At 37.2% G+C, this 13,217-nt stretch overlaps 1 protein-coding gene across 1 annotated transcript in view; it reads right to left on the reverse strand.

The window, feature by feature from the left end:
- LOC113998257 (uncharacterized oxidoreductase ZK1290.5-like) overlaps positions 1 to 13,217 on the reverse strand; it is a 45,850-nt gene that overhangs the window by 8,222 nt on the left and 24,411 nt on the right. Inside the window, 1 exon segment of the mRNA XM_039378332.1 lies at positions 4,718 to 4,809. Within this exon segment, the coding sequence (XP_039234266.1) occupies positions 4,718 to 4,809 (92 nt within the window).

Below are 13,217 nucleotides of genomic sequence, written 5' to 3' on the forward strand. Positions count from 1 at the left end.
AAGTCACGGTCAGGTCATTTTTACTGGTGCTTTGAGACTACCTTCTCTTCCCCAAATCTACATCCTTTCCTGTTTCTTTACTAATCATCTTTGAGTTGCATAGGCAAGGGGAGGGGGCTGAGCAGGGACTGGGTCTGCAAGAGACCACTAGAACAATTTGCTTAGGATGAGGGCCTGACCTGTTGGCATGGATTATACATGGAAAATGCTGTATTCTGTGTGCACTGTCACCATAAGCTTATGCAGGGAAGCAGTCTTGCTGGGGAATGAAGTGTGAAGGGGACCCTTTGTAGGAAGGTAGGTCACAAATTGCCAGGAGCCAGTCAGAAGAGGAAAAGTAACAAGCTACAAAGACACAGTTGTTGGGAGCAAAAGGAAACAGAAGTTATTGGAAAGTAAGGATCTCAGAGGAGCCACGTATTCTGGCATGTAGTTAAACCCAAAAGAGAACCTCTGTAATATTCCTTAATATGTTATTTAAATAAGTATCTCACAGTTTACACATTCTAAGAAGTATACCTTCCTCTGCATTCAGATGAAAATGGGTAGTGTTTCCTTTTACAAAATACATAATCATGTTATATATTTTTGTGACTGGTCATCACCATTGTTCCAGGGATCGAACTCTTGCGCATTTTGAGGAAAAATACTCTTCTGAACAATTACCTCAACACATGGAATCTGGAAAATTTCTTCTGCCACAAAAAGGAAAAATGAACATTTCCTGTTTCTCATCTTTAGTACATGTTGTCTTTGCAGACAACAATAGTCAGAACAATAGGCTGGCAGTCATTCAACATGTGCTAAGAAAAAACTGTGCCCCTGGAAGGCTGGGCTGAGTCAGCCTAGAGCCGCTATGATCTAAATTACTAGGTGGACTCGGGAACAAGGTTCAAGCAGCAGACATCCATGTCTTCAACCTTTGATGTTTCTTGACCTTTGAGTACCCTTTGTATTTCATGTTTATACGTGTAAGAGCAGTGTTTAGGTCATATGATTATTCACTTGTTTGCACCTGAGCTGACTACAAAATATTCTCGTATTTACGCAAAACTATGAGGGGAGAAAGGAAAGAGCAAGCAGGGTGTACTACTAGACTGTTACAATAATAATAATAAGCAATTTTAGCAGACATTCTTTACACTAAGTATAGCAAATATTGTGGCTTAGAAAATATTAAATAAAGAAGGATGTATTTATGATCAAATGCTGAAAAATCTGCAGTGCCCTTATGGCATCATATGACTTATTTGGCATTTATTACTAACATAACTGTAAGCAGGATTTATCTGCTGGTCTAGTAAGATTCTAGGCAGCACAGTTCCAGGCTATACCAGACATGTTTAAAGCAAGAGCAGCATGCTGAGACGTCCCCTGCCTCCTTCACAAGCCGAATACACAGCAACAACTACTTCCCACCTGGGAAGATTACACTTTCTGCCTTTCACTGAACCAGGAGTCTCCCAAATTTTGTGAAATGAGTTTTGGCACAAGCAGTTCTATGTTAGTAGCAAGCAAGTATTTTGCTTCTTAAATATATTACTAAAATAATCAAACGTATACAATAAAATAAGCACTTTTGAATTCTTTTTCCTGAAAACATTCTGGAAGGTCCTAGTAGCACCTGAATGCAAGGGACCAGGATCCTGAGCTACAAGAGGCATAAGGTGAGTGGCCAGCATGTGCTTCCCCTCAAAGTAATAATTCCTACTTCCTGCCTTGCCCCACCCTTGCCATTTTAGTCACCAAGCTTTTCTGAGGCGAGGGCTGTCCATCACATGGTGGTAGAGGAAGATCTTGATCTTTTCTGGCACTCTACCCTGAGTGATTTCTGTGTAAAAACTGGCATTTTTTTAAATAAAACAGTTTGCAGTTCACATTACAGAACTTTTCACAGCTGCTACTTGGTCAGGGGGCCCACAGGGGATCTCTAGCTGAAGTGCTGTTTTTTTCAAGTCATAGCAAAATGGGGAAAAGCTGAGTCTAATAACAATCCTGACACATGGCCCTAGAAAGTCATACCTTGGATGATGGTACACAAAAGCCTTACTCTTTCCACCCTGCTGTGGATCCTTTTCACCTGGTAAGGTTTCCCTGCATCTGGAATCCAGTAATTTTCTCAATGGGAATGCTGAGTCTTACAATTATTTCTCTTTATAAAACTGAAATACAAGCCTATAAATATTTTCTCTATAGAGGAGCAGTTCAGGTGAGTTTATGTACAAAGGTGTTGTTTGCTAATGCCTTAAATACATTTCTACCTTGTACAAATTTACACAATAGAGCTCAATATTAATGGCAATATCAATGACATTGCTAAATCTCTCTGAAGTATTACACAGTAATAAGCACCTCTCTAAGAGTGAAAAAAATATGATGAGCATTTCTACAGGGAATTCAGAGAGGGACAGTTTATATTTGCTTTCAGTGTATCACTTTATTAAATGAAACATATATATTAATTAAATACTTACAAAATGTATTTTTTCCCCTAATGAGTGACAGGCCCAGGAGCCTTCAAAGAGACTTCAAAGATTTCTTTGAGCATAAATCCAAACTTACTACTGCCAAGTCAATTACAAACTCTGGAACACAAACCTGAAACTTGTAGGTTATAAGATTCATTCTATATGATAAAGCATTTTCCATTATTTCACACAGTGTTTAGCAGTACTTTTAATAATATATTGTAATTTTAAAAGGTGCTTGCTTAGTAATAAATACCTTAATAATACTATCTTCTTGAAAAGACAGGCCTTTCCTACTTCTTCAAAAGCCATAATGATATCAGGGTTTTTTTTCCAGGAACTGAGAAGAAAGCAGTACTTAACACTTGGTTTGTAAAACAGACGTGTTGCTTACTTCTCCTGCCTTCCTACTTCCTCCTCTTTACAGAAAAAACAACTTTCAATTTTAGCATCATAAGAACTGTTGGAATTGTAAGAAGAACACCCAAAATTCTAAAAGGGAAGTGATTTTCTTCCAGTTGCTTTTTTACATATTTAGACTTTGTATACAGTGATTATTTGCAAATGTTTTGTATTTAGAAATAAGTCCATTGAAAGAGCACACTATTTAATGCATAAATATAGCAAAAAATTTGTGTTATAAACTGTGGAAAGTGAAATAGGAACTCAATACAGCATTTCCAGTTCCAATTTGAATTTAGGAATTCATTAGTTATTTGATGGTGCTTAAGTAATCTCACCATCAGACACAATAACTCTCCAACACTAAGCAAGAAACAGAATAAATACTCTGAGGATAACCTGAAGTATGGTTTATAAGATTTCTATAAATCTAAAAGGTGTAAATTAATGCTATAACAAAACTGTTCAAAGTGGAGCACTTTGCAATGGCATGGGTATTTCGTTGGTGGTTGTTGTATTAAAATCAGAACATTGCTGTGCATCACCTTAAAGAAATAACTCTCCCACCCCCCAGTATCACCACCACCTCAACTCTGTCTCCTTTTTTTCAGCCACAGAAAAAGAATTCTGTCAAACAGGACCAAGAAACAACTTGTCTCCATGAATACTACTGACACAGCAAGACTGGTAACATTTGGACATTGTGAGTAAGAGGAAATTTCAAAACAAATTCAAGAATACACTTTTTTTCTTTGCAGTGATTTAGTAGGACACAACAACTCCTCTCATTTAAAAAGCAGTAACAGCTTGTGCCAAATTCTAGCAAGACTTTGAACCTTGGAAAACTCACTGATTCTTAAAGTCATCAGCCTGCCCATCTTAACACATATTTCAATGGCTAATTTTGAGTAACTGAATTTAACTATTTTATATGAGTTTATGCTAATTTAACATTACTCACAATTGCCCCTTAGTAACCTTTCGTCTAGTGGACAGCTAAAATCAGAGCTGCTTGGTTCTGACGGTCACACTGAGCAACCTTTGTATGGCTGTTAAAGACATTAAACCACAAACAGCTGCCAGAAATCCTGACCACCTGTACAAAGGGAAAAAGCATGTGCCTGTACTCCATCCATTCCAGTTCCCACGTCCATGTTAGCACAAGCACACTTTCTCTGGCAGGAGATGGTAGGAATGGGAGCATGAACTTCCAGCACAGCTGGAGGCAGAAACCTGCAACAAGGGAAGAGTTGTCAAGTGCCCTGGCAGTGTGCCGGTATGTAGGTGGCCGTTTTATATCTGCCTAGGGCAGCAAAAAAAATTTTGCCAGGGCTGTCACAGCACCTGCCTAGACAAGGAGTTCACTGAATTTAATGTGATCTTGAAATAGGAAATAAAGGGGGGAGCAAGGGAAACAGCAGCCTTGCACGGATATGTAATTACCTGAGGCTTTCGGTGTTGCTTAGAGGAAGTACAAAAGCATTTGAACACAGGCTTTCCAAAATCCTGCTCTCTCTAGAGATGCTATATGTTCAGTGCTCCTCGAATTTTATTTCTTGACTGTTTTATCATCAAAAACTGCCACAGGGATCATTTGTTTGTGTTGTAAAACCAGACACAAACAAGTAGCCTGGGAGAAACTGGGGTGGAGAATAGGAGGAAGGACTGCCCTCCCCTTCAGGTCATCTTCCTGAATGGTTTTCAGTATGTACATACTAAAAAAAGGAGAAATTGTATGACTAAAGCTAGTTTGGGTGTAGCCTTTCAGACACAGGGGTGCGGAGGTTCACCAAAAAAACAAAGTAAAAACCCAAACTCAGATACTTTAAATACATTTATCCACTCACCTGATTAACATGTGGAGTAATGACACAGTCTTCCTTTAGTTGCTCAAGATGGCTGATAAGAAAGTTGCTTACGCCAATTGATTTACACAAACCTAATGAAAAACAGAACAAGAAAAAGTTTTGGGACAATCTTAACTGTTTGGGAGGATGATTTGAAAAATATCACTTTCAAGAGACAAAATGATTGCTCGCATCATTTCTGCAGAGCAAAATACTGCAAAGAAACACAGAAAAACAGCACCAAAATCTAGTTTGACAGTATTATCTGAAAGTATGGTTCTGTCACAGTCACATTAGGAAATCTAAACACACTGGAAACTCCCCAGTGTATAAAAACTCCAGGCTAAATTCTGGGAAAGGCTGATGTAGTGTAAGCAAAGAACAATCGGACTCCACCAGAATGAAAAGAAGGAAATGGTGTTCCGAGCAGCTTGCCAAAACTAAAGAAAAGTGGAACATTTGCTGAAGACTAATAAGGTGCGAGCAATACAACACAAGGACACGCAGCCCAAATGAACTATGTCACATTGCTTATACTTCTACTGGATCACTGCGAGACGTTACGTAAAACTCGGTGTAAAATCTTCATTAAATGAGCAGTGTCTAACAAGAACCACGAAGCTTAAAATGTAGCTAGATTTCTCAGCTCCTGTTGACATGCAAATAAAATTAAATGGGACCTGGGTGACGTGAAGGTTATTTTTTAAAATAAGCCTTAAGTGTGCATGCATGTGTATAAATTAGGAGCTGACAGACTTGAAATCAGATGTCTTTCTTCAAACCTCAGATATAATAAAGGACAACTCCCAGTCTTGGCCTGCCACATACACACCTCAACCCTGACTTGTTTGGCACAGTCTGGTCCTTATTCTGCGCTGGTAGGGAAGCTAGGCTAGTAGGAGTCTCCTTGGGCTGTGGATTGTGTGGACCACAACTCAGACTAACTTCTTCAGTAGGTGAACTTTGTCTGGATTGACTTGATCTGCATTTCAGTCTGTAATTCTACAGATGGCAAGCCTGTCTCAAGGTGTGTGAACACAGAACTCTGATTACTGTTGTTAATCCAGTAGTTATTTGAGCTGGCCAATTCTATAAAATGTATAGGCATGTGTGCATCTATACACAAAGAAAGAAATTAAATTTCTCTAGTCCTCTCGGAAATTCTGTAAGTGAAACTACAGTTTACTGCTAACTCTTATAAAGAGATTGTTAAGGCCCTGAAAAAAAAAATCAGCTTTCATATACTTTAGCAGCACAAGCAGATAACCTGCACAGTAGCAAAACCTGTTATAACATATACTATCACTTTTTAATGTGGCTTCTTTTGTAGAATACCAAAAGAAGAAAAATACATTAGCAACTAAAGTGCTAGATATCTTTCCCTTACAAAAATTATCATTGTTCAAGATGTATAACATAATTAGGTTAAAATCTGCACTATAGTCATTTGCATAATTTGTATGTAATCTGCCAGAAGGAGCAAAACCTTAGCTTTTGACAAACAACCCTTGAGTGTCAACACTAATAAATCATTATGCCACAGCAGTTAGAAAAACATGGTTTTAACACAATGGTGAACCAAAATATTATACACTATTGTTGAAAGCTAAGGAGTTACAAAACCCATGTCATTATTGCCCTTGAAGAACAAAGCTTTCATTTCAGGCTGAAATAAAACAAAATTCAATCACAGACAATGAATATGAAAGGGCTTATCAAACCTGTACATTTGCACAGAAAGCTTCCATTCTTTTCCCCCTACAGTATGCTCTAAGATGTTTTGCTTCTAGCATATTTCTCATAGGAGACTTCGAAGTCTGTTCCATCGAGTTAGATTTCTCAACAAGAAATTTCAGGTTACTTATGTTTTGTGTTAAAAGCCATCTGAGCCATTCCTGCTAAAATCAGTATTACAGCATTCATGTGTTTACAGTGATGTCGCACAAAGCTGAATTCAAAACTGCCAAGAAAGTAAACATTTTCACAGAAAACAGAGAAACAATAATTAGAATTTCAATGTTTTTGCAGAACCAGCATTTTCTTAAAACTTTTTTTTTAGGGTAATATGCTTAAAACATTTGACTGTCATTAAATACTCATATTTAGTTTTGGTAAAGTTAGAACCCTTTGTTTAAATGCCATTGTTTTGGTTTTAGTTATAGTCTAATACATGAAAGTTAAAGTGTTTTGACTTTTGCATTAAATTACAATATAAAATAATTAAAACAATTGCACAGGGTAACTGTATTAAAAAAAAACTTATTTTAATGCATGGTGGAAACATGAATTCAAAATACTGGAATTTTCTGAAAAATAGAGCTTAAATTTCAACAATCAATCAATCTCGACTCTATAGAGAATTGCTTCCGTTTGCCTGAAGGAAGATTAACACAGTTGCTCAGCATTGTCCAAATCTCGGAACGACTGTCTTAAAGCAGAAGATTACACAGAATTATTTCCACATTTACATCTGCTGGATTAATTCCTAAGAATGAAGATTAAAAAAAAGATAGACAAGAAAATGAAGGTCTGGTTCACTGCTGGGGCTTATCTGACAGACCAACACTTGTGACTACGTGTATCAAACAAGATCCATGAAATCACATCAATAGTAGAAATAAAAAAACTACATATTGAGAAACTTGTGTAAAACTGTCCCAACTTACTGCCTTGAAATAACCTGGAGGGTGTGGGGGGTGCACATTTCCTGACAGAGCTCAAACAGGTAAGTTCCCCGGTTTCTGCCATGGGTCTCAAAACTACTAGAATGCTCTTGAGGAGGGGGGCAGGCATTTGGGTTTTTTTAATACCTGTTTAGTATGCTTAAAAATCTCATTTCAGACAATTCAGGCACAATTCATGTCTTAGCTGTTATGACAGCATGTGGTGTTTAAGTCTATAGTTCTTTTTAACTTATTCAGTTTAACTAGTCCTGGAGTTCAGGCTTTCCGAGATAAAAGTTTGCAATGTGCTAGCTACAATCCCTCTAGAAAGTACCCTTAAAATATACATTTATCCTGACTTATTTACAAAGTCACAGAGCTTTGACTCAGGGAGAGAAAGCATCCTCCTTATCTGCTTGAGGAAATGAGTGGTCTGGCCCCTACAAAGCAGATTTTGAGAAAGTGCCAGGTGCAATAAACAAAGAGTTTGCAATTCCCCATTAGCTCTGAGGCTTTGTCCTACTCCTTGCAACTCTGACTTCATAGGCTTGAAGAAAAACTTGGCAATGCTGCTTCTTTTATGCATGCTAAAAACTGACTGACCACAATGGTGGAACAGAAAATTTCATCCAGCTTTGAAAACCTATCATGAAATTCCGCAAGACACATCAGAAAACATATTGGCAGGATAATGATTGAATATAATGGGAAAAAAGTAAGGATCTTTTCTATTCTACACAAAAAAATCTTGGCCTCCACCCCACTGGTAATTTCACCACACTGTATTTCTCCCAGATGCTGTGAAGCACTGGTTTGCAATATAGCTGCATACTAAGCCTAAAGTATTTTTTATGGCAATCTAGAGAATGATTGGGTATTTTTTCCTTTAATCTGTATAATACCAAATTATACAAAGTTTGACAGTCACTGTTACTCCTCTAACAAAAAAGCATAAGTTTAGTGTCTTGGCACCACAGCGCTGTTTTAGTACAATAGTGAGCCTTATCTTTCTCCAGCACTACTACAGACTTTTATCAGACTTCTAAATACCCTCTGAAATATGAAATGTACAAAGTTCAGATCAAAAAGGGTTTTTAAATTACAAAACTGGATACCAGGTTTGTGGAGCCCGTTTTCCTCCCCCTCCCTGCTGCTCTACATGAGTCAGAGCAAGGAAGAATTCCCACGTCCAGCGAACAGTGCCCATTCTGTTTTATCTTCTATTCAGGCCACAGAATAAAAACACAAATGGATCTACTTTTCACAAAAGGTCAACAACAGTAACTGTAACTTTATTAACGAAGGTTACACAGGTTAGAAAGGTCCACATTCTCTCTGATATGCATGCTAAGAACTTCTCTGGGGCTAAATCACATTACCCATAGAAACCATACAAGATTTGATTTCAGCACAATTTCCTAAATCAGAGCTGTGGGCTGAGTGTGCCCCACATGCAGACTGAAAACCAAAGCCTTGATAAATAAAGCAGACTATGCTTAGACACAATCCATAAGGAATTAACTTCTAAACCTATGAAGTAACACTTATTCCCATTTCACAGGCTAAAACACACAGACTCCAAAAGGCGAAGTGTCCTGTCTGAGACACAGGAAGACTGTGGCAAAACTGAAAACACAGAAGCCATACCTCCTCCCCCAAAGGATTTCTTTTTAGCCCATTCATTGCCACAGTATATGTGCTTATCTGTCTTAAAATTACTTTTCTGCTTCTACAATTCTATGATCATTACTCCTGCTATAGATCATCTGTGAACCATGGTAGACTGTGAGGACAACAGGAGAGGAGGTATGAATAGAAGTCAAATTATCAATTTCTGTGACTGAAAACTCATTACAAACATTCAGTGTACACAACTGTTAAATGGCTAACTCAATAGGATAATGCAGCAATACTGGCTTAATATATGCTGCCTCTGACCCTGGCTGCTCATTCTGACTACTTCAATGCAACACTATCTTAGTTACATTGACATATTTTTATTCTACAGTTACATTAAAAACCAGAACAGATTAAAAAAATCCACCAAAAAGAATTCAGTTTTGAAAAGAACCAGACAAACAGGAATTCTTACAGATTTTCCATTCTCTTACTCCAGTTTAAGCATGTAAAATCATGCTGTGAAGAGAACATAGGTTTAACAAGAGGCTGAAAAGACATTTTTATATCTACAACATTCTGCAATTGCTCATAAACATCTGGGTAATCAAAACTGAAAAAGCAACATGGTACAGAATGAATCCCATTATACCTTAAGCAAATATTACCACCACACACTATGGTGTGAAAAATGTGATCAAAATTATCAGCAACTCAGCCACCTACCTACAGGCTGTTGGATTATGTAGCACTTTGGAAGCATTACAGAGAGCACATAGTTAGATTCTAAACAGTGTGTCCCCTCTGTAACTATAATGGCACAGTTTCCTGAACTGGGATACTTTTTGAATTTCCATATCAAAGGGGATAATGATTCCCAATTGGTATGAATAACAGCAACCTAATTGATGTCAGTAAAGCAATACTGATTTATAATAGCTAAGAATCTAAGGCTTTAATTCAACATATGCAAAACAGATAACTTATGCCTTTTCCTCAAATCATGTACATTATTTATTGAGACGAAAAGTTATTTTGGACAAGGGCTTTCCTTTGAAAGGTATTTCAACATTGCCTTCTTCACAAGAGTTCTTGTGTTCACACTGGGACCTCTAGGCACCTCTGTGTGGGTACAAAAATGTGTACATTTGCTTTAAATCTTCTTGCTTAGCTTGCTTATTTACAGCTTTGACAAAAAGGATTTGCTTGCTAGTAGAAAAGGCTCAAATCATACACTGCAATAAATCATGAAACAATGTCCTCTGAGGGCTTATTTTTACACATAGAATTACCCATGAAGTTAACATAAGAAAGAAAAAAGAGCAAAACAAATGAGCATAGACATTAATGCACGTTTAGATTAATTCCCACTTTTACATCTGCACCAAAAGGACTTCTTCTATGGTAATTCTTTTTTTTTTAAATAAGATACTGAAAATGATGAAGATTTCTTTATGATCTTTAACATAAATAAGTGTAGCGATTTTTTTTCCTACGTCTTTATTGCTGCCTTATCTGATCAACAGGGTGTGGTGCAACCAACATCCTCACCAACTGCAACCACCTCCAACCCATGAAAACACATCTTTGAACTGTGTTTCTGACAATAACAAGCCCACGAGACATCTTCATCTGTACAGACAGAATACTATCCACAATGTGAAAAAGAAGTGTTGCTAGGCAAATTAGTTACTTGCTTTTACTTATCAGAACTTTAGCGCAACTTATGAACACACATACACATATGATTCCTACCAACATAAACACTCCTGAGGCAAACATTTTGTGGAGCTGCAGCACAACAGTTTGAATTGTCAGTTGTTCATCATTTGACAATATACATATAGATTTAAAGTAATTTTTCAGTAGAATAAGAGCAGAATATGCCATCCGGCAAACGATGTGCTAGAAATCTGTGCCACCTACCCAAAAAATTGTATTTGGTTCACTGAAACCTCACTCGTACCTTTAAGAATGGATAGAAAATGGAGAAAGAAAAGATGATGATTGAACTCGCCTGTGCCCAACAATGAGGAGGACAAGAATATTATTAAGGTTGGTTAGATTTCTTCTCTCACTTGGAATTAAGCAAAACATAATCTTTTTCCAAGAACATAGTAACACGGCTTTAATTATTGGGTTAAACAATTTCTGTCTCTTTATAAGACTCTCTTTGAATCATGCACATAATCATAACAAAAACATATGTTAACATGTTAAGGAATTTCTGAGGTAAGTAAGGATATTTCATCTCAGCATAAGCTGCATTGCTAACATGAAAAAGATAAGCAATTCTACTCTTAGTAAAATGGCAGCAAGTCCGAGCGGGATCTGAACCCAGAACAACCACCACGTTACCACTCTTGCCAACTTCAGGCAAAAGCTGGCTGGAAGCCCGCATTCTTCCCAGCATTTTTAGATAGAGGGACGAGTAATCATGTGCATGTGTGTATGAAAAGCTTTCCAAGATGATGGGCTAGCCACAATGCCAGAATCAAGGTCATTAAAGACGCTGCATATGGAAAGGGTCACTTTGCTAGGAACAGACCAATTACCAGTGAGCACATATAATGACTATTCATGATGTCAAAGCAGCTTGCCACACTGCTTTCATCTGCCAGCACACAAATGCCTATACAAGAATGCTGCAGCTGTCAAGGGAATATATGACTCAATGTATGTATCTTGGAATGGATTCTGTAGGGAGCCTGGCCTCTGTTCTGAGGTATTGGAGAGGATAATTCCCCAAAACAACAATTTTGAGACCACAAAAATTCAAACCATAGCCTTGATATTACAAGAATCCTAGTTGATTTCAGCTGTTACAACAGAAATAACCAGTTATTATACACAAATGTCTCAGTGACCAAGTTTTAGAATTTTTTTCCTTCTTTTTCCCTAAGTGCTGTTTATCCCATAAGCCTTTAAAGGAAAACACAAGCAAGGCTATTAAACAAAGACATATGTCTAGAGTTCTCTGCCTTTATCCTATACTTTCACATACCTACTAAAATTCTAAAACCAGTAAAGAAAATAATAATTCTCCTCCCCCATTCCTAATTCTCAATACAAAGAAGTTGCAATGGCTGATCAGTGGAAGTCTCCCTTGTGAAAAATCTCAAGAAAAATGCCCAAGAAATTGTTCTTGACCTAAAGTTTTGCTGCTTAGTTGAATTAGGCAATTGAATGGTGGCTTCAAGCACAAGGGTGGGAGTGCTAACACATGAAAACTTCTTTCAAGTGTATTCCTTGGACTCCATCCTTGGGGCAGTAACCAAGTTCTGTTTAGTTTCCAAAGCACACTGGATCCAAGGAGTGCAGCCCAAAACTGCAGTACGGCAAATAATCAACCCCAGAGAGAAACCAGATCACTAACAAATACTCTTCAGGTTCTCATTTTAAATTGTCCATATTTCCAGTTTCTTGTGTCCACTTCTGACCAATGTAACCAATCTAAATAATCTTTGAAAAAAAAAAGTCTGCATTAAAGACTTTTACAGTCTTGAGTACTGGCAGTTAATTTACTCTACTCCTAGGGCAACTGATCATAACAATCGACTATTAAGAATTTACATTACTTTAAAATAATGTTTCTTGCCCCAGGTAAGTAGAATTTTGCAGAATAAATATTAACCTGGATTTAAATTGAAGTTGAAGAATGAGATTTACAAGTATCTGCACTCAAACCATCTGTGAATACAGAGAAGTGATTAAAGAAAATCTTGTTAAATTCAGCCAGATCAAAGCCTTAGGTCAACATAGACATCTTTTAACCATCTCATAAGTCTCTTGCAGACAGCTCTGTACCATAAAAGTATTATCAGTTCCATAACACAAACTAATTTGTTTTCTATAGAGAACAGCCATTATTCTCTGCACTTTCAGACACACTTCAGTGTGGATGCAGTTAGTTGCTAAACCCACTAGGCAAGTGGGTTTCAATCACTTCAATATTACCTTTGTGAATTGACTGTAGAAGCACATTACTTGTTTAAATTTTCAATCCTGTGTTTAGTTTCTACTCATTTTTTTTTCCAGAATAAACATTTAAAAAAATAAAAGTAACAGAATTGCAAACAGGAACCAGTGACTACCTGAACCAATGTCAAGTTCAGAGAAGACAAAGAACTCATCTATTTAGTAAAGAACTTACAAGTTTGCCCCCAATAAAAGAAGATTTTATGTTTTTCCTCAATTAAGGACTTTGACCAAATCCTCCA

This window comes from Pipra filicauda, unplaced genomic scaffold, assembly GCF_003945595.2.
Source record: "Pipra filicauda isolate LSUMZ 115617 unplaced genomic scaffold, ASM394559v2 scaffold135_size2527700_pilon, whole genome shotgun sequence".
Lineage (NCBI taxonomy): Eukaryota > Metazoa > Chordata > Aves > Passeriformes > Pipridae > Pipra > Pipra filicauda.